Here is a 21,200-nt window from a genome sequence, read left to right on the forward strand (position 1 = left end):
TTTGTCTTTTTTCCTTATCTGTAAAAATTAACAACTCTATTTTTTTTTTCAGATTTTCTAAAAGGAATTTTTAAATCTAACAAATCTGAAGGCTCATCCTTCAGATATGTTTTTTATTTTCCAGCTAATGCATGTATTTTATCTTCTCTGATTTTAGCAAACTCATGTTTCAAATATGTTATTTTTTCCCTCCTTATGTATGTTGGTTTGCTATTCTTTCTAAAAATTTTTTTTGGTCAATACATACATATTATATTTATGACATATGGCACTTGTCAACAACAAAAAACACAAGTTATGTCGTTTTCTTACAGATAACATATCTGGGTCGTGTTTGCTGTGATTTTCTTTTTAATTCTATGTCGTTTTCTTTTCTTAAATGTCTTTGAAATCACAAGCATATTACTCACAGTATGTACATGGTTTTCCCTTTTTCTGGGTTCATATCTGGTTGTTGGTATCATTTATATGAACTATAAATACAAAACATAGCTAGACTATAGAATACTATAAACACACAAAATGTGGTTAGACTGACCTTTTCAATGTTTCCTTCAAACTTTAACACCATTGCATCGCTTCCAGACACCTGATTTGAGATAAACAGAACATAAAAGGAAAGATAAACTGAATATGCAGTTGTATATCTTGAGGTCAAAATATGATTTTTTTTCATTCAAATAGTTGACATAAGATTGATAAAGATACGAAATATTACCTCAAATCCAGCAAAATTTGAATATGTAAATCTCTAGTAGCTTCCAACAGTACAAAGATGAATACAAACTCAAGGAGAGACAGGGGAAATTTCTTCGGCTGAGAAGAGTATTTTATGCATTGTGTTATTCTTTAAATTTATGTATTTGTATTTTTTTTTAATATGTAATTATTAATTGAAGATTTGTATCGACAGATGTGAATACAATGAATCTCAGAATGATGTGCATGACAGATGTATCGTTTGGAACTAATAAATAGAGATAATTTCAATGAGTGGGTGAAAAACAACCGTTTACTATTCTCATTTCTCATAATTTAACAATCAATAAATGGGCGTAAAAGATCCAATAAATGAGCATCATCAAATTTGAAATACGGATGGCATAAAAGACCCAATAAGTGGGTATCAAATTGGAAGTACAACTATTTAACGGACGGGAATAACTTTTAATGAAAAAACAATGAAAACTGTTAAAACAAAAATTGTCGTTTGATAGATTCTTTATATATATAGAGAAATATATATTCGTTGTCAAAAAGATTCAACCTTCTGAAGATCATGATCAAATCTACTTCTATAGATATATATATATATAGATATATATATATATATATACATGCATGCATGCCTAGCTATATATTTATGTTCCAATTTCCAAATCTGCTTGGCTGGTAGTAGCCCAATATATACCAGTACTCATGTTATTATAACTTGAGTTCTCCTACGTACGTGTACGGTTCTTTTTTGCTGAAGGAGAGATATGCACGATTGGCCGGAAATTCTCACTTTCATTCATAATAATGTGGTGACCAAATTCAACTGAGAGCTAGCTAGAAATATGCATGACATGATGTAATATTTAAGCTTCGGACAACGTAAAATGACGTCACTATTTTACAAAGTAATTAATTTGCAAGTAAAATGGCGCTAGCTAGCTAGCTATTTTAATACACGATATATATAGTTAATCATGCCAGGCCAACTGATGAAGTACCAAACCAATTTCTGATTTAAACCAACACATGATAGCTATCTAGCAATCAACCACAAATTCCACAGCTTAATTAACTAGATATAAAATTCATTGAAACGTACGTCAAAACATTAACTATACTTTAGATCACCAAAATCCCACAACCCACTTTATATAGTAATTAATTGGTACGAAGCTAATTATATATTATGTTTTATGATTTAATTTAAAACTAGATCCACTCCTTCAATCAAGAGCTAGCTAGCTAGCTCGGCATTTTAATTTGGAGCTAGATTGGTGTGTCATGTGGATTTGTACGTCTCGCATTGGCCTTACTGATCTCTTGATGCATGTCATGCATGTAGCATTTTTCCTTTTTCTTTTTTCTACGTACCAGCCCGTTACAACATGAATAAATCTATCTCTAAACATTTTTATTGACATACCAAAAATATTACTGAGGTAAAAACACTAGCTGTCACATCAGCTTACATTAAAACTATTTATATTTTAACTCTTTTATAAATATAACGGGTCTCGTGATAAGTGATGATCATCCCGATATTAAATAGCATAAAAATTTAATAATGTCACTCACCATCCCGATATTAAATTATTGGAAGCCATTTATTATCTCTCACTTGTTGGAGAATAATGTGATGTCAAATAAAAAGAAATTAAGAGAATGATAATAGAAAGAGCACTATTCTACCATTTTAAATATACCGTTCAAAGTTATCGTTAATGTTTTTGTGTATTTTTTTTTTTAAATAAATGTACCGTTCAAAGTTATCTCTAATGCATTTATTTATTTATTTAATATACATTAGCAGTAAATTTAAGCTGTACATTTGGAAGGGGGAAACATAGTATTTTACAAATAAAAATATGATAAATAGTTTTTTTGTTTTAATATAATACACATGTATATAGAACGTAGATTGCCCGAATCTTACCTGTGTATATCTGCACTTTTTGGGGGTGTCTTGGGAATTCTCTATGGGCCCATGACTTAAGAGCGCAATACTATCTTGGGCCTACATTTCAAACTAAAGGCAGTGTCAAAGGCCCAATATTTATAATCCTAGAAAATAAGAAAGTCCTTGGAAAGAGAGACCACGTTGCTATAAATAAAGTGCGGGATTACGGCTTTCTCCAATCCCGCTAGGGTTTCCGTCTGCAGCTTGTTCGTATCGGCCCCGACGTCCCGCAGCGAAAATGGTGAATGAATCCTCCATCCAAATATCTCCCTCAACCTCTATCTCTTATCTTTCGAGCTAATATACTCTGGTTTCTCTGTAGCCGTCGCACAAGACCTTCATGATCAAGAAGAAGCTAGCCAAGAAGATGAGGCAGAACCGACCCATTCCCCACTGGATCCGTATGCGGACTGACAACACAATCAGGTTCCGTATATCTTACCGTATTTTTGAGTTCCCTTGTTTTTTTTTTTTTTTTTTTGAGTAATTTTGAAATATAGGTTGGTAAAACTTCAATTTTTGCCTGATACGGTGCCTGCATTTTTGGTTCTGTTCAGATACAACGCCAAGCGCAGGCATTGGCGCCGCACAAAGCTCGGGTTCTAAGGTGGATGAGCCTGGCCTATTTTTAGCTTTCTTTTAAGCATTTATTTTACTTTGATAGACTTCAAAAGGAACATTTTTGGATTTATCAGTTGTATAACTCATTACAAGAAATCAGGGTTTTTTCGGTCGCTGCATATTCGACGAAAATTAAGTGTCATTTTAAACTACCGATAGGCAGAAATCGTCGGAAAAAAAAAATGCAGATTTCTAACTATTTTTATCCGTCGCAACTGTCACCAAAATTGACGGAAATGGTCTTTTGATTTACACTTAAATCGTTGAGAAAAGTCCATTGTAGCGATATATATTATCGCAATAGGTAAATAAATCGCCGCAATTAAGTATTTGTAACGATATTTATTTTCATTGCTAAAAGGAATCATAAGGACTTTTTGCGACTAACAATACTCGTTACAATCATACATTTCTGTCTATAATAGTCATCAAAAGTATATTTTTCTCAACAAAGGGAGAGAGGGAGAGAGAGAGAGAGAGAGAGAGCCAATTACCTTTGTGAATACATATCCAGCAATGAGCCATTATCATCTACCATTGGTATCGAACTAACTCTCAGCTGCAAAGGGAAGGTGTATATAATTGAAATAGTATAATACAAGTCCAATGTTATTAAAACTAGAGCAATGAGATGAGATCAAAATCACGACACAGCAAGTTCAGGTTTTTCATACCAACTTGATGGCTGAGATAAATATGCCAATTCTTACAAGATAAAAACTACATTTACTTTCTGCACTAGTTTGAGAAAAGAGGAAAATCACCTTGAACTGATAAAGTTAAAGCAGAACTAAGAGACGCACCTTAGCATTGCAAATGGCTTCAACTCTCCAATTTTTGGAACCCATGTACCCAAAGAAATTGAATAAATGGGTTGCTGAAGAATGGGCAAGGAGCTTAAAGAATGTCTAAAAAAGTTGTAGATACAGAGGGCATCCAGAAGACAAATGTGCACAGCACTGCAGTCCACACAAAAAGAAAAAAAGAAAACCTAAAACCTAGGAGAACAAAGGGTAGATAAATAAATAATACTATATACAACGTCAGTCTAACAATTTAGGCATGCATCTTTTTTTTGGGTAAAGATAGCCATCCTTCATAAATAGCTATTAGTAGCCATGGAATCTGAAGAGCTAAAGATTAACATGTTGAAGAGTGCAAGAAATCCTATCCAAGCTAGGTCAGCAATAAAGGGAAAAAGAATAGTTAAATCGATGGTCTTATGGCATTATTTGGGGTAAGGGCAGGTGCTAAGACCTCAGAAAGGATGTAAGCTTAAATGAGTGAATGGTTTTCCATCATTTTTGAATACTTCTAATGCAAATCCTTGTATATTTTCATTTTTAAAACAAAATGAATGTTTTCTCTTAATCCATCAAAGCATAATAAGTCTTTCTGATCTTTATGATGTCAGCCCTTGTACACATCATTTTAAAATACAAAGACTTTATTCTTTATAACAGCTTGCTCAAAAAGGTTATAAAAATGTTATCTACCTCAGGAGTCAATGCTACAACTTTTTGAAGTCATTACCAAAAGCATGTCGCCACAGGTGGTTCAAGAATTTGTAGTTGTGGCAAGGCAGATACGGTGGAGGAGGAACTCTTTTATTTTTAAGAAACATTTACACATCCCTCAACCATAATTAGGGAGACTAGACATACTCTCGAGCTACTAAATGAGAAAGCTCCAAGAAGAGATTTCAGAACCTGTCAAGTATACACCTCTACAAACTCATGGTAGGCTCCCCCTTTGAACTGGATCAAGCTGAATTGGGATGGGACAACAGATAAGGCACAAGGTCTCATTGGTGTAGGAGTGGTGGCCAGGGACAGTGCAGGCCATATTATCTCTACATTGAGAACTAGCAAACACCTCTTCCCTGACCCTCTACTGGCTAAGGCTTATGGGGCGCTACAAGCAGTGAAGTTTGGACTGGAGCTTGGCTTTACACAGGTCATAATCGAAGAGGACTCTCTCCAAGTTGTAATGGCCCTTAAGAGCGATAAAGAAGGCTGGAGTAGTGCTAGTATGATCATGAATGAAACTAAAGTGTTACTTCAAAAGTTTGCTAAGTGGGAGGTTTCTCATGTTAGGAGAAATGGCAACTCTATAGCTCACTTGTTAGCAAAAAACTCTCTTTCATTTTCTGACCCTATTGTAACATTGGAGGAGATCCCAACATATATTTCTTTCTTGGTTTAATGAAATGAAGATGAGAATTTGACTTAAAAAAAAAAAAAAACGCAGAAGATTATTCCAGAGATACCTCCTTCAAAATTAGAATGAAGTTCAATGCACTGAGAACTCCAACAAACTGACTCTTGCAAAAATCCCAAAGAAGAGCCACAGAGAGTCCCTGGAAGTAGTTTCTCAAATGTCATCTTTTTAATATGACATTTGAGAAATAAGTTTTTCACTTTTCTTATGTCTTTATATTCCATAGTTTAATTCATTGTTCAAGTAATCTAAGGATAAGATTTGGATCTTTATAGCAGAGGACTGGGTTATAAAGTTTCAGTTTTTGTTGTGTTGAGATTGTGAATTTGGCTTATTGAATTACTAAAATACACAACATCCTTACCATACAATGCACAAAAGTCTAATATTGCACCAAATAGTTAGGTCAAATGTACACAACTTTGACTATATATATATATATATATATATATATATATAGTTATAGTTATAGTTAGGTCAAATGTATTACTCATTTCCATTACAGCCTTTGAAGGAGGAGTTGGCCTGAAAACACATGTTGAACTTTGCCTTAACAAATTAAAAGTATATTAAAAACATAAAAAATAAGCAAGCAAAAACTGTACCATCCTTAGCAACACGTCTGAATTCAATACAAAAAGCAGCTAGAAGTGAGAAATGTTCAAAATCAAACTATTAGTTTGAACTCATTTTTGTTATCAAGCAAAAACAAATCAAAATACTATCCTGCATGAAATCAAGCAAATGACCCTAAAATCTGTTACATCTTTGTTATAATGATCACAAACAAGGACAAATGTCAAAGCAAACATCAAGGGTCTCAGTGATACCTGATACTGGAAAGACTCATGAATCAATCAGAGAGTTCAACATAATCTCTTCATCAACAATTCTGCTTAAACAGCGACACCACATCTAATTAAGTTATAAACACTAAAAACAGTCTCAAATCTACAGAACAATAAAAAAATTACCGCTTAGCAGAATTGCAAATGTATAGTGTGATCAACACACATTTTCTCAAAGAAACCAGTATACAATTCACACTTTACAATGTATAAGATTTTTACCTTGCAAATTGCAGTATTCAGCACTTAAAATTGGTAGAGATACTACCATAGTAACACTAGCATGTTGATCTTTTTTTGTTCATGGTATACTGCAGGTGGACCTAATTGGTTTGATTTTTGATCCGTCTATTTACAAGTTGTTTAACCCATGGATGCGGCCCTTTCCCATGTCGCAGCGAGAGGAGGGAGCAAATGTGGTTCGTTACTTTTAATATATATTCACTATATAGGACATTTGGTATGAATTTTCCGAACAGTTTTTTTAGAAATATAACCAAGTAAATGACGGATTATGATCTGTCTTTGACCATATTCATGAGATGTCATTAATACCAAATTATAAATGTGATATCCCATATGATATGAATAAGGGTAGGTGGTGTACAGGATCCCATGTTGTTTGGGAATGAGAAGTTTTTGCTCTTTATAAGGTTCTAATGAGGTTCCAATTGTATCATTGATTAGTCCTTTTGGAATATAGGTCATGTGATTTGAGCCTTCCATTGGGATGTTACAATAAAAGAGTGTGTGTAGATGTATCTTTTCAGAGTACTATGCTCTAATTAACAAAAAAAAAAAAAAAAAGCCATAAAGGGAGGAAGTTCTTTGCATTGCGAAAACAAAGGCAACCCAAGGCATCTAATTTAAACAAGTGTTGAGACAACTGTGATCCAGAGATTAGTGATTCAATATATGTAGAAATACTGGAGTTTAAACAAAAAAATGACCGTGGAGATTGGTGAGCCACGAAAGGTCACACCAACAAAGCTGTTCCGAGGATTAAATGCAGTCCGTTCACATAGTTTTCCCTTTTTTTTTGTTATCAATATCATTTAAATACTGTTTCTTTCTGATTTTGCTATTATTTTTTATTTTATTTCTATTTAATCTCCTTTAATTCTTGTTCAATATAAAATTCTTCATTGGGATTTTAGCAAAATCTATATATAGGGAATGTACGTGTAGAGAATTATATGTTGGGGAGTGAGTTTTGAAGTATATTATCTAAATATAGGGAAGAGAATGGGAATGATCGAGCTGGTAAATGCTGAGAGTGGTCTAACCCTTTACATATATATATATATATATATATATATATATATATATATATGCAACTTCCTTCCCTCGCTTTTCCCTCTCCAACGTTCATTATAAAGCAAATCCTTCTTTGGTTTGTTACTCATCTCTATCTCTTGCAACAAGTCTCTTTCATTCATCCTGTTTCTGATCTTTGTCTGATCTCTTGCTTTCTCCTTTCTCTATCTTTCTGATCTCCCTCCCAACTCTTTGTTTGGATGGAGAACGAGGAGGCCTAGGTCTCTCTAGAGAAAGTAGAGAGCAGGCCAGGATATTTCCTCGAAAAGAAAATAAGAAAAGAGGGATCACCATCGATTTTCTTTCTTGAACTACCAATTGTGATCTTCTTTGTTCTTTACCTAGCTTTCACTATGGCCTCCGGATCAAACATCTCCTTGGAAGATGTGAAGAACGAAAACGTTGATCTTGTAAGCAAAATAACCTTTTCTTCTCTCATTACTATTGGTCTTTTCCTTTGAATATGGTCCCCATTTTTGTTGGATATTGTTTTATGTATGAATTAATTAATAACTCTGTGGCTTAAATATGTCAAATGAATGGTCTTTGCTTTTAATGTTTTATCAGCCACCAACAGTTTTCATACATTCCAATGTGTAAATTTTTTTTTTTTTTTGCTCATCAATGGCTTTACTAGTTTCATAGTTTTTTTTTCCCTCTCTCTCTCTCTCTCTCTCTCTCTCTACTTTTATATTCTTTTTTAAGAAATTCATGGGCCTAACTCGTCTCATAAAACTGATTCTATAAGAGATGATTGTTCATTTCTTATAAGCATGCTCAAGACCTTATCTACAGGCAATGTGAGATTATTCCTCAACACCCTCCCTCACGTGTATGCTAGTATTTTTCCTGATCCTTATCACAGGATAAGTAGTATGAGTCCTCATTCGTCCTGTGGCAGACTCTGATACCATGAAAAAATTCATGAGTCTAACTGATCTCATTAAACTAGTTCTATAAGAGAAAACTGTTCATTCCTTATAAACATGCCCAAGATCTTATCTATAGACAATATGAGATTATTCCTCAATATTTTTTTTTATTTTTATGAAAATATTTTTGGACGAGATGAACTTGGAAAATGTGGCAGGTTTATGAGAATTTTAATATTATTTCACTTTTTGGACAAGTGATTTTATTTATATATTAACTTAATGATATTAATAAGTTGTTAATTTCATGGATTTTGTGTGTGTGTGTAGGAGCGAATCCCTGTTGAAGAAGTTTTCGAGCAGCTAAAATGTACAAGAGAGGGTTTGACAACAGAAGAAGGAGAGAAGAGGGTCCAAATCTTTGGCCCAAACAAGCTTGAAGAGAAAAAAGAGAGTAAGCTTCTCAAGTTCTTAGGCTTCATGTGGAACCCCCTATCATGGGTCATGGAGTCTGCTGCAATCATGGCCATAGCTTTGGCCAATGGAGGGGTAATACTCACGAATTTCTCTCGCTCTCTTTCTCTCTCTCTCACTCTCTCTCACTCATAATCATGGACAATACTTTGAACAATTCAGGGAAAGCCACCGGATTGGCAAGACTTTATTGGTATTGTTGTGTTGCTTATTATCAACTCAACTATCAGCTTCATTGAAGAAAACAATGCAGGCAATGCCGCAGCTGCTCTGATGGCAGGCCTTGCTCCCAAAACCAAGGTACATATACATGTCCATCCATAGATATACATGCGCACTACTTGCTGCTTCATTTAATGTTAAGATGATATAGAAACGATTCTTTTGTGTTTATCTACAAACTACTCAATTTATAGGTGTTGAGAGATGGAAAGTGGACTGAGCAAGATGCAGCAATACTAGTACCAGGAGATCTTATCAGCATCAAGTTGGGAGATATCGTCCCAGCTGATGCCCGTCTCTTGGAGGGTGATCCGCTCAAAATCGACCAGTCTTCTCTCACTGGTGAATCCCTACCGGTAACCAAGAACCCAGGAGATGAGGTTTTCTCAGGTTCTACCTGCAAACAAGGTGAGATTGAGGCTATTGTTATTGCCACCGGCGTCCATACCTTCTTTGGGAAGGCCGCTCACCTTGTGGACAGCACCAACCAAGTTGGTCACTTCCAAAAGGTATACTAGCTAATAGTAATGCACAATACAATTTCTGAATATTTTTCTTTTTTAGTTAATATTTTGGGTGTTTGTTTATTTGATTAGGTGTTGACAGCCATTGGTAACTTCTGTATTTGCTCCATTGCGATCGGCATGGTGATTGAGATTATAGTGATATACTTGATCCAACACAGGCCATACAGAGAGGGTATTGACAACCTGTTGGTGCTACTCATTGGAGGCATTCCAATTGCCATGCCAACAGTCTTGTCCGTGACCATGGCTATTGGTTCTCATCGCCTGTCACAACAAGGTGCCATCACTAAGAGGATGACGGCCATTGAGGAGATGGCAGGGATGGATGTCCTCTGCAGTGACAAGACAGGGACTCTCACTCTCAACAAGCTCACTGTTGATAAGAGCCTGATTGAGGTTGGTGACTTGAGAAGGCCAAACAGTATCATTTACCAATGGAAGAAATAGTATTCGACATGCTTTAATCGTATTGCTTAACATTAGTATGTTTCTAACCACAGGTGTTTCCAAAAGACGTAGATAAGGATACTTTAGTCCTACTTGCTGCTAGGGCTTCCAGGGTTGAAAACCAAGATGCCATTGATGCTTCGATTGTTGGCATGTTGGGCGACCCTAAGGAGGTACAAGATTCTATCCTCTTTTTGGCGTATGTATTTGATGCTGATTTACTTCCCATTCGTTTATATTTATTAACTATGGACTTTGCAGGCAAGAGCAGGAATCACTGAGGTGCATTTCTTGCCTTTCAATCCTGTGGACAAGCGCACTGCAATCACCTATATCGACAGCGATGGAAACTGGCACCGATGCAGCAAAGGTTCTCCTGAGCAAGTAAGAGAACCCTACCTTGAATCATTATAGCATTTCAACTCAAATATTCAATAAAACTTCATTAGAAAAACTATTTCTTCCAGTTCAAGTATGATTTCTGACTATTTTACTTGTGTACCAGATTATTGAGCTTTGTGAGCTAAAAGCGGATGTGAAGAAGAAGGCACATGACGTCATTGACAATTTTGCTGAACGAGGTCTTCGTTCCTTGGGTGTTGCTCGACAGGTAGATTAATTAAAAGTGTCCGACTTTTTGGATTTTGACTTGCACGAGTGAAATATCTTAGCGGAATTGAATTGGGCTATGCCCTCTCCATTTCAGATTATTCCAGAGAAGACCAAGGAGAGCGCTGGAGGTCCTTGGGAGTTCTTGGGTCTCTTGCCCCTCTTTGACCCCCCAAGGCATGATAGTGCAGAGACTATCCGCCGGGCACTTGAGCTTGGTGTCAACGTTAAGATGATCACTGGTGACCAGCTTGCGATCGGAAAAGAGACCGGCCGAAGGCTTGGCATGGGCACCAACATGTATCCATCTTCCTCTCTTCTTGGCCAAAGCAAGGATGAGTCCATTGCTTCTATTCCTATTGATGAGCTCATTGAAAAGGCTGATGGGTTTGCCGGTGTCTTCCCTGGTAATAAAATTATCCTTTAACCTCTCTAGAGAACAATAGAGATATTTGATTGCCTACTACTATTAACAAATTCAAATTTGGGGCATACAGAGCACAAGTATGAGATTGTTAAGAAGCTTCAGGAAAGGAAGCACATTTGTGGGATGACCGGAGATGGTGTCAATGATGCCCCAGCACTCAAGAAGGCAGACATTGGTATTGCAGTGGCTGATGCTACTGATGCAGCCAGGAGTGCATCAGACATTGTCTTGACAGAGCCAGGTTTGAGTGTGATCGTGAGTGCTGTATTGACAAGCAGGGCCATCTTCCAAAGGATGAAGAACTACACAATCTATGCTGTTTCTATCACAATACGTATCGTATTGGGATTCATGCTTGTTGCTCTCATTTGGGAATTTGACTTCTCTCCTTTTATGGTTCTCATCATTGCAATCTTGAACGATGGAACTATCATGACCATCTCTAAGGACAGGGTAAAGCCATCTCCTGTGCCTGACTCATGGAAGCTCAAGGAAATCTTTGCCACTGGGATTATCCTCGGGACCTACATGGCCATCATGACTGTAGTGTTTTTTCATCTAGCACATGACACTGACTTCTTCTCAGTAAGTGGATCACACTAAATTCTTTGGAGAGTGAAAAACTACTTTTATATCAATATGATTGTATATAGAAAATGGATGCTAAGAATTTAACCATTGTAGAAAACTTTTGGCGTGAGGCATATTGCTAATAGCCCGGAAGAGCTTAACTCAGCCATCTACCTTCAAGTGAGCATTATTAGTCAAGCACTCATCTTTGTAACCCGATCAAGGAGCTGGTCCTTTGTGGAACGCCCTGGTTTCTTACTTGTTGCTGCCTTCATTGCAGCACAGTTGGTTAGTATTTTTATTTGTTACCGTGTGGAATCTACTCTTACCATTTCCTTGTGCATGATTACTCTTATCTTGTCCTAATTTTCCCACCTGTTCAAATAAAGGTGGCCACTGCCATCGCTGTGTATGCACAATGGGGCTTTGCTAGGATCCATGGCATTGGATGGGGATGGGCAGGAGTGATCTGGATCTACAGCATCATTACATATATCCCGCTTGATATCCTCAAGTTCATCATCCGCTATGGATTGGCCGGAAAGGCCTGGGATAACATGCTCCAAAACAAGGTTCTTAACTACTCAACTCTATAATACTATGAAAGTCTACATGTTCTGCCAATGAATAATTGTATTCAATTTAGTTGTTTTTCATGGTCTAGAAAAATAATTGCAATTTCTTTGTTTATGTGTATGATGAAAAGACTGCTTTCACAACAAAAAAGGATTATGGAAAGGGTGAGAGGGAGGCACAATGGGCAACTGCTCAACGTACACTTCATGGTCTCCAACGTCCTGAACAACTTTTCAATGACAAGAGCAGCTACAGCGAGTTGTCCGAGATTGCTGAGCAGGCCAAGAGACGAGCTGAAGTTTCCAGGTACTTTGCAAAACCAGCACCATTTTTAAGTCATCCCTGATTACATACGTGAAGTAGTACTTAAGAAGTCAAAACCCCCATGCCTAAACTACAAGAAACACCATCTAAATTAACCACGTATATATATATATATGGTATAAACTCGTCTTAATCTACAGGCTGAGGGAGCTACACACTCTCAAGGGGCACGTTGATTCGGTTGTGAAGCTAAAGGGCCTAGACATTGAAACGATCCAACAACACTACACGGTTTAAAAACACATTGTGAAAGATTGAACAAGCCCGACTTGTGGAGCGAGTCATGCGTGTAAGCTATTAAGGAAGATGGAGACCGATGGTGAAAGAAGATGTTTGTAATCTTCTTTCCTTTTCTTTTATTAATTTTTATTGATCTATTTGCCATTTCTCATCAAAAGATTTTTAGGCTCTAGGCTTACATACAAAATATAATAATCCAGCTTTGTAGTCAATACGAAAATATAGAGAGATTGTGGTTTTCTTCTTCTTCTTCTTTTCATTTATGTTGGAGAAAAATGTGTTGTACTCTGCATCTTGTGGGTATATATGTGATCCACAAAACAAACCCTTTTCCTGAAATAAGCAGCAGAATATGTTGCTCCCCATGATAACCACCAATTATCTATCTATCTATTAAGAGTTTTGCTAGCTTTTGTTGAGCCATGCCATCAATGCTTGTACTCAATGACCATACATCCAAAATAATTTGAAAGGTGAAGTAAATAATTTTAGACAATTTCGTTTTCTTTAATAAAATATAATTGAAAATTAACATGAACTACTCCTTTTTTATACCATCCCGCGGGCATGCGACTGGTCTATTTGTTACGAGAAAAGATATTTGTGATTATGAATACGTAATTATTTTAAAAAAATAATAATAAAATATGAGATCTAAAAAAAATTAATTTTTTAATAATAAATTTAATTTTTTTTTAAATAATTACATAATATATATAATGTGTTAAGCATGAATTTTGGTTATATTAAATCACGTCAACGCATTTGATCATAAATGTTATTATTTGAACTTAACATTTATCCCTCCGCCGTAACTCTCGCGTTCTCTCTATCGCTCTCCCCCTCGCTCGCGCGCGCGCTCTTTCTCTCTCTCTCTCTCTAACTCTCTGTTGATCTCCCCGTTCCGGTATTAGTTTCCTGGGTGACGAATGAAGGCCGCCGGAGCCAGGGCGCCGCCCCGCCACCAAGGTAATGTCTTGGCTTTTCTCTCTCTTTCTCCCCGTCCGATCTCGTTATCCCCATCCGAATTTATCTCTCTCTCTCTCTCTCTCTCTCTCTCTCTTCGTGTGGTCCCTGACCATCTCGAACTCGGTTTTAACCTCTTTTTCAATGCCACAGGGAAAGTCGAACGTCCCTAGACTCGACCTCGCTCCCGAATTCGACGGATCCACTGCAACGAGTTTTGGTTAAGGTACCCTCTAGCGTTACTCTTGTAATCGCATTGTAATTTCCATGAATTGTACGTTTGGTGCCCACTGGAAGTTGGGTTGTCTCTGTTTGTATGCTGGAAATTGCAGGTTGAGTGATTTCATGGTTGCTTGGTGTTCGGAGAGTCCCCTGTTTGTGCAGTCGTGAGTGGAGGAGGAGATGGACGTAAAATGTGGGTTGGCGTTCTGATGTATCGGGAGTAAGATTGTAAATGGTAATATACGTTGTGGTGAATTTTAAGCGAATCCTAGGAATTTGGGTTAATCTATTGATGGAGTAGCGAGTTTTGGGCAGGGTCATTATAAACCCAAGGCACCATGTTGGACTATTTTGGTTGATGGGCTGTTTATGGGTTCATATTGAGCTATAGTCGGACTTTAGAATTTTGTTAGTTAGAATGGCATTTTGTTGGTACGAGTTACTAATATATCAGTGGTATTTTTTGGATTAGGTCATGACACTACTACTGTTCGAGTTCAAGCCTTAGGTAGTACATTGCAAAAGTCAGTTAAGCGATGCTCCTATACTAGATTTTTCCGAAAACTGATTGAGGTTAATTTTGTGAAAAACCTGCATATTTCGTTATGAAAACAGTCTCGGTTATTTTATGCACTAGTCTCTATATCTGAATTTTGAAATCTGACATTTTATCATGCTGGTGTAAACATGAGCAATTTTTTTTACCACATTCCTCTATTGCCTAAAATGTAAGTGATGAAATCTGCAGATTTTATCTGCTTATATAATATTTATATGCTCAGTACTTTGTTATGATATGACATTGCATCTAAAAATTTTTAGGCATACGATTTTGTTTTGTTGTGGTTACGGGTACTGCCACGGGAGATAATAGTGGCTTCTGATTTCTGACCTTGTCATGGGTGTAAAATGGTGGCCTATGATGTTTGACCTTGCCACGGTTGTAAAATGGTGGCCTCTATTCTGAGTGCAATCGCTTTGGTGACAAAGTGATTTATGTTCTGCTTCGCTATTAGCAAAATGCACAACCCTGCCATGGGGGTAAACATCATTTCTGTTTTGAGTGCAATTACTTTGGTGACAAAGTGATTAATGTTTTGCTTGGCTATCTGTAGAATGCACAACTCTGCCACGGGAGTAAACATGGCCTATGTTCTAAGTGCAATCAATTTGGTAACACAGTGATTTATGTTCTTCTTAGCTATCCACAGGATGCACAACCCTGCTACGGGGGTGGTAAACATGGCCTCTGTATTTGTTTCTGATGTTGTTTCAGTACGCTTGTGCCTAAGGTCTTTTGTATACATTATTATTGTAATGAAATGCTTCTGAAAATACCATTGCCATATTTTTTAGAGTTGTCTGTTTTTGCATTTTGTAATTGGCTCATGCTTACACATTAGTATAGGTTTGTTGCTTATTGAGTTAGTGGAAACACCACTTTATCTCTATCATCTTTTTTAGATGATAGAGATAAAAGATGATACATGACAGGATTATAAGAGAAATGTGAGATAAGTGCAAAGTGGCATAAGTGGATTTGTATGACTTAAAAGAAAGTTTGCCAATGTTTAGTTTATCCTACTTAGAAGAATTTTTCAGACACTAGATATTGGAGGACTTTTTGTATTTAAGTTTTTATTATTGTGGATTTCAAGTTAAAGGGTTCACCCCCAGGTACAGCGGGTGACACTACATGCCTATATTCCAAAAGTACCCAATACTTATTCCTTACCTAGAGCCTTGGGATAATAAATGCTCATACTAATTTTGTTAGTCATATATTGGATATGATATAACTTCGTGTAACGTCTACTGGTAGTATACCTCCTCATTGTATGCTTGAACCGAATGCCATATCACAAATAAAAGGTTGTCATTATGGCAGGCAAATTGAATACTAAATGGGGGAACCAAAAAGGCACAGAATACTCATGGTCTCTGATTTTTTCTATCCCAACTTTGGTGGTGTGGAGAATCACATATACTATCTGTCACAATGCCTACTGAAGCTTGGCCACAAGGTCAGGGAGTGTCATTTTATTTGTTGGCTTTACTCCTTCCTCCTCCCTTAGCCATTGGTGACAAAGACTTTCTTTTACCCTGTTGTGCAGGTGGTAGTTATGACTCACGCCTATGGAAATCGTTCTGGGGTGAGATATATGACTGGTGGCCTGAAAGTATACTATGTACCATGGAAACCATTTCTTATGCAGAATACATTACCGACCTTCTATGGGACACTTCCAATTATGAGGACTATCCTTATTCGAGAAAAAATATCGCTAGTTCATGGACATCAAGCCTTTTCAACTCTTTGTCATGAAGCTTTGATGCATTCTCGCACCATGGGCTGCAGGGTTGTATTTACTGATCATTCACTCTATGGTTTTGGTGATGTTGGAAGCATCCACATGAACAAGGTATTGCAGTTTACTTTAGCAGATGTAAGTCAGGCCATTTGTGTTTCTCATACAAGCAAAGAAAACACTGTGCTACGTTCAGGTCTACCACCAGAAAAGGTCTTTGTTATACCTAATGCTGTTGACACTGCTATGTTCAAGCCTGCCCTGGAGCGGCCTAGTGATAACGAAATTGTTATAGTTGTGGTTAGTAGATTGGTTTATCGGAAGGGTGCTGATTTGCTTGTTGAAGTCATTCCAGAAGTTTGCCGTTTATATCCTAATGTGAGTTACCTGGCATTTGTTATTGGATTTCAATTCAGATTTGTTGGCTGTTATACTTGGTTTCATTTTATTCCTTGATATGGGAATTGCATGAACTGTGCACTGATTCCATGCTCACTGTAAGTATTGGATCCTTGCTTCTCTATTAGCAATTTCTAAAGTCAATAAGAGATTGTAGAGTCAGTATCACTTGATTGGGTGAAATATGACTGCTCAAATTCTTCACTCATGCCCCTGAGCTGGATATTTCCATGCTCCATAGCTCTGTAAATTAGCAATGCTGTGTAGGAAGAATGTCTAACAACTTTTTGATAGCAAGTTTCAAAGACCATACCTTGGATTCATTAAATCAACATATATATGATGTGCCCCATCTATAACTAGTTTGTATACATTATTTTATCCTCACTGATCTCATTGAGAAATATATATTAAGGGTTCACCCTGTAATGGGTTGGGGGTGTTCATTTTACGGGATTAAGGATTTTATTCAATTGTTGGGTTATATGAAAAGGAGATTGCCTTTTGTTGAAATTTGAATTCTATATTAAGGTCCGTTTCATTGTTGGAGGAGATGGACCCAAAAGGGTGCGGTTAGAACAGATGAGAGAGAAGCATTCTCTTCAAGATCGAGTTGAAATGTTGGGTGCTGTACCCCATGCTCGAGTACGGTCTGTCTTGATTTCTGGCCATATATTCTTAAACAGGTAGTTATTCTTAGAAGTTCTTCCCATATTAATTTATTTTTACATTAAGAAGTATACTCAATTTTATAGCTAGAGATAGTTACTTGAAATTATGGTTGTTTGTAAAGCCAAAATATCTGCTCATTCTATAGTTGGATATAATGATTGCATATTTTTTAAATTAATTTTTCTAATAAAACTTAACAATTGTAGAAAGTGAGAATTAAGAGTATCTCTGACCCTGCACAAATATGAGTATAATAACATTGTTACTGAATTTGTAACAGGTAAGTCTGTTGCATGTTATTTTTAATTTGTTGCCCAGGTTTCCCTTCCAAGTTCCACGTATACTTTTCAGAATGTTAAAATGGTGATCTCTTTCAAATGAACAATGTATGGGGAGGATAATCTTTTTTTAGGCTCAAACTCCTTAATCATAAGTACATTTCAATCTTAGGCCTCGTTTGTTTTCAGAAACCATCTCATCTCATCTCATCTAATCATTACAACTTTCCCAAACTTCCACACAAAATAAAATAAACAATTCAACTTTTTCAAATCCCAAAACAAAAATAATATTAAAAAATTATATTCTAACAATATTTTAGTCAACTTTTAACTTTCATCTCATCTCATCAGTGTAAACAAACGAGGCCTATAATGCTTTTAGTATTCCTCTGCCAACCATTCATCAATGAGACCATGCCATGTTGCATTTGGAATTGTGGACACTTGTGCTGGAGTAGAAAAAGGTAGCATAAAATCTACTCTTGAAAGTAGTCAGAAAGAGCAAGATTTTATCATACATAGCAGTTAAAGATAGATGAGCCATCCATCTTCCCATGTCAAAGGAAAAAAATAGTGCATGAGCCAACACTCCCATGTAGAGGTCTGCAGTGCTGATCCTTATTGCAAGGTGATTTTTTTTGGATCCGTGATGGCTGCTTCATACCTGATGGAATCCTAAACGGCCTTTTTGGTGGCCTCAATCATGATGAAGACTCTCAGAGTTGTTCTTTCAGAGTCCCATCACTTATTTACTTGGAAGCTGTCCAGAGAGAATTTCAAAATGTCTGCCAACTCTTTTAGTGCCAGCTCTTTAAAAGTTTATAAAAGAGGCCATAAAAGGTTAAGTCATGTCAAATAAATTGCAGAAATGTACAAAAAATAAATGATATAGTTAATTCCTTGCTAAAAATTAAAGGAACAGTGACACAAGATGAACCTTTATCTCTACTTGATTTGCTTGATAGACTAATGAGGCCTCCCCTTTCATTTTCCCCAAGGTTCAACTTTATGTTGTTTGTGAACCACCAAATCTTGAGATGAGCCACAAAAATCTGTAAGAAAGTCTTGGAGAATGGATGATACTTTTCCTCTGTTTAGCTCTGTATATGATACACGTATAACCATTGACTGGATGCTCAAGTGTTTGGCTACCAAGAATGTTTGGAAATATTTGAGAATCATGAGAATTTGTTTGAGATCAGGTTTTGGGTAATGAGAGAGAAAAAGTTGAGTAAAAATATTTTTTTTAAAATACGTATTGTATTGGAGTTTGTGAAAATGAATAGATAAAGTTAAAATGTTGTTTGAATATAATTTTTAATATTATTTTTGTTTTGAAGTTTGTAAAAGTTGTATTGAGTTGTGTTTGACTAATGATTAGGTAATGATTATTTCATTTAAATTTTGAAATAGAAAAGTATTTTGTGTTTGAGTGATGTTTAGGAATGAAGTCATGAGAAATTTTGGAAATTTTGGTGTTACCCAAACATGCCTTTTTTGCAAATTTTGAGAACACATGGTCTATTTGTCTGGTCTGATTTTTGACCTTTTTGCAGTTCCTTAACAGAAGCTTTTTGCATAGCCATATTAGAAGCTGCTAGTTGTGGATTATTAACAGTTAGCACACGTGTCGGAGGGGTCCCAGAGGTACGTATAATGAGATGCTTCTCCTGTGCTTGGTTGATATTATAAATACTTCACTCTCTTGTAAATGACGTCTTTATTAGAATAGTTGAGTTCCTGCACATTTCAATTTAGCTTAAACCCTTCTGTCTTCATAGGTTCTACCAGATGACATGGTTGTGCTTGCAGAGCCAGATCCTAGTGATATGGTACTAGCAATCAAAAAGGCAATATCTATACTTCCCACGATTGACCCACAAGTAATGCACAATCGTGTGAGTGCATTATTTAAATACTCTTTGGTCTCTCTGAAAAACTTTACTTGTACAGTGGCCAATTTGTTCATTTTGCTTCTTCATTTTCTTATAGATGAAGAAGCTCTATAATTGGCATGATGTTGCGAAACGGACAGAGATTGTCTATGACCGTGCCCTGAAATGCTCAAATCAAAGTCTTCTAGAACGGCTCTCACGGTATGATGTTAACAGTATTTCATTTGAATGGATGCTCAAGCATTCTGTTAAAGCAACTAGTTGTTAAAACACATCGGCTAATTTATGTGGTCGTTGATGGCCTTAATTTGTTTACTAGGTACCTCTCATGTGGAGCTTGGGCAGGCAAGCTGTTTTGCTTGGTTGTGGTGATTGATTTTTTATTATTCCGATTACTGCAACTATGGCAGGTACGTAACATAATGCTTCTTCATGTATTCTTTTCCTTGCTGCATTATCTTCCTTTGCATACTGTATTCATCTCCCATTCTTATTCCATAAGCCTGCAGAGGATATCGAGGTGGTACCTGATATTCTTCTGTCCCAAGATGAAGATAAGAGGGATGCTGCCAAACTTGAGTCTTCAACGACGACCAATGCTTGAAATGATTTTATTTTGAGATGTTTGGTTGTTTTTCATTCCTGTACTGATAAGGTGATTTGGTATCGAAGTATAAACTCCATCCTGCATGTAATTAATACTAACCAAGATTTCTAACCACCAAGTTGAAAAGATGATTGTTTTTTTATCATATTATTTTGCTGTAGAGATTGATATTGACCTCTACTTGGATAAGAGGGTGGTGATTGGAAGTTGTACAATCAGTTTGGATGTTATTTGATCTTGGTAGAGTCAGATGGTTTGGTTTTTTCAACTAGGGTCCGAGTCATATTCAAGGGAGTGTGTAGATGCCAAACCGTAACTGGAAGACATGGCAATAAGAAGTCATTGGATCATAGTCATTTGGACCGAGTCGAATATTTCTAACAAAGTCTAATATTTCTAGCACTTAATATTACAAACGTATCGGTTCGGTCTAGTCGGGGTGAACCGAGTCATTGATTGTTTCCGTTCTTAACCTCTGAGGACCGATGATTGACTTGTTTTGTTAGAAAAACAGACCGATACTGTCCTAGTTTCATACCACCCATCTTCTGTTCCGATTATAATATTGAAGAAAAATTGCAAAAAAAAAAAAAAAAAACAGTTTTCGATTCTCTTTGGGATGTAAGCGTGATTACAGGGTTTTGAACTGTTCTGCTATCAGGATCAGAGCTTTTCGTGCCATTCCTTTCGTGTAGACCATTTGTTGTTTTGCTCAAAGCTTATAAAGTATCCCTATCAGCCTAAAAAGTTCGATGAATAGTCTAATTTGCTTGTTTGTCCACTCCTGGGAATAATGTTATTTTGCATCATGACTCTCGAAATGGACCTCCGGTAACAACTTCAACCTCTGATGTATAGCCTCCTACAGTTCAATCCATTTA

At 36.5% G+C, this 21,200-nt stretch overlaps 3 protein-coding genes across 5 annotated transcripts; all 3 read left to right on the forward strand.

The window, feature by feature from the left end:
* The first annotated feature begins 2,803 nt into the window (after nt 1–2,803).
* Nucleotides 2,804–3,436, forward strand: LOC109000763 (60S ribosomal protein L39-3). The gene is made up of 3 exons (XM_018977766.2): nt 2,804–2,915; nt 2,997–3,100; nt 3,232–3,436. The coding sequence occupies exons 1-3, from the start codon at nt 2,913–2,915 to the stop codon at nt 3,278–3,280; spliced, it is 156 nt and encodes a 51-aa protein (XP_018833311.1). The 5' UTR covers nt 2,804–2,912; the 3' UTR covers nt 3,281–3,436.
* Nucleotides 3,437–7,699: 4,263 nt separating this feature from the next.
* Nucleotides 7,700–13,221, forward strand: LOC109001016 (ATPase 8, plasma membrane-type). The gene is made up of 14 exons (XM_018978131.2): nt 7,700–8,090; nt 8,883–9,101; nt 9,189–9,326; nt 9,443–9,757; nt 9,845–10,171; nt 10,276–10,395; nt 10,484–10,606; nt 10,728–10,832; nt 10,929–11,238; nt 11,329–11,843; nt 11,943–12,116; nt 12,218–12,400; nt 12,535–12,710; nt 12,869–13,221. Exons 1-14 carry the CDS (start codon nt 8,034–8,036, stop codon nt 12,963–12,965), a joined length of 2,859 nt encoding a protein of 952 aa, XP_018833676.1. The 5' UTR covers nt 7,700–8,033; the 3' UTR covers nt 12,966–13,221.
* Nucleotides 13,222–13,770: 549 nt separating this feature from the next.
* On the forward strand, nt 13,771–20,508 carry LOC109001053 (phosphatidylinositol N-acetylglucosaminyltransferase subunit A). 3 transcript variants are annotated; one of them, XM_018978176.2, is made up of 11 exons: nt 13,771–13,937; nt 14,088–14,160; nt 14,267–14,391; nt 16,045–16,180; nt 16,271–16,843; nt 17,396–17,550; nt 19,374–19,464; nt 19,599–19,715; nt 19,810–19,913; nt 20,032–20,122; nt 20,222–20,508. In XM_018978176.2, the coding sequence occupies exons 4-11, from the start codon at nt 16,061–16,063 to the stop codon at nt 20,330–20,332; spliced, it is 1,362 nt and encodes a 453-aa protein (XP_018833721.1). In that variant the 5' UTR covers nt 13,771–13,937; nt 14,088–14,160; nt 14,267–14,391; nt 16,045–16,060; the 3' UTR covers nt 20,333–20,508. The 3 variants fall into 3 exon arrangements, with proteins under 3 accessions (XP_018833721.1, XP_018833727.1, XP_018833713.1); XM_018978182.2 differs by lacking the exon at nt 14,267–14,391 and having other exon boundaries at nt 20,215–20,508; XM_018978168.2 differs by lacking the exon at nt 14,267–14,391.
* The last annotated feature ends 692 nt before the right edge of the window (nt 20,509–21,200 follow it).

The sequence above is a fragment of the Juglans regia genome, chromosome 15 (assembly GCF_001411555.2).
Source record: "Juglans regia cultivar Chandler chromosome 15, Walnut 2.0, whole genome shotgun sequence".
NCBI lineage: Eukaryota > Viridiplantae > Streptophyta > Magnoliopsida > Fagales > Juglandaceae > Juglans > Juglans regia.

Excerpts from the sequence above, each read along its gene's own strand:
- LOC109000763 (XM_018977766.2), top strand. Across the intron at positions 3,101-3,231 it reads CGGACTGACAACACAATCAG|ATACAACGCCAAGCGCAGGC; the intron begins GTTCCGTATATC and ends GGTTCTGTTCAG.
- LOC109001053 (XM_018978176.2), top strand. The coding sequence starts at position 16,061 with ATGGGGGAACCAAAAAGGCACAGAATACTCATGGTCTCTGATTTTTTC. Across the intron at positions 16,181-16,270 it reads TACTGAAGCTTGGCCACAAG|GTGGTAGTTATGACTCACGC; the intron begins GTCAGGGAGTGT and ends CCTGTTGTGCAG. Across the intron at positions 16,844-17,395 it reads TTTGCCGTTTATATCCTAAT|GTCCGTTTCATTGTTGGAGG; the intron begins GTGAGTTACCTG and ends TTCTATATTAAG.
- LOC109001016 (XM_018978131.2), top strand. The coding sequence starts at position 8,034 with ATGGCCTCCGGATCAAACATCTCCTTGGAAGATGTGAAGAACGAAAAC. Across the intron at positions 8,091-8,882 it reads AGAACGAAAACGTTGATCTT|GAGCGAATCCCTGTTGAAGA; the intron begins GTAAGCAAAATA and ends GTGTGTGTGTAG. Across the intron at positions 12,117-12,217 it reads CCTTCATTGCAGCACAGTTG|GTGGCCACTGCCATCGCTGT; the intron begins GTTAGTATTTTT and ends GTTCAAATAAAG.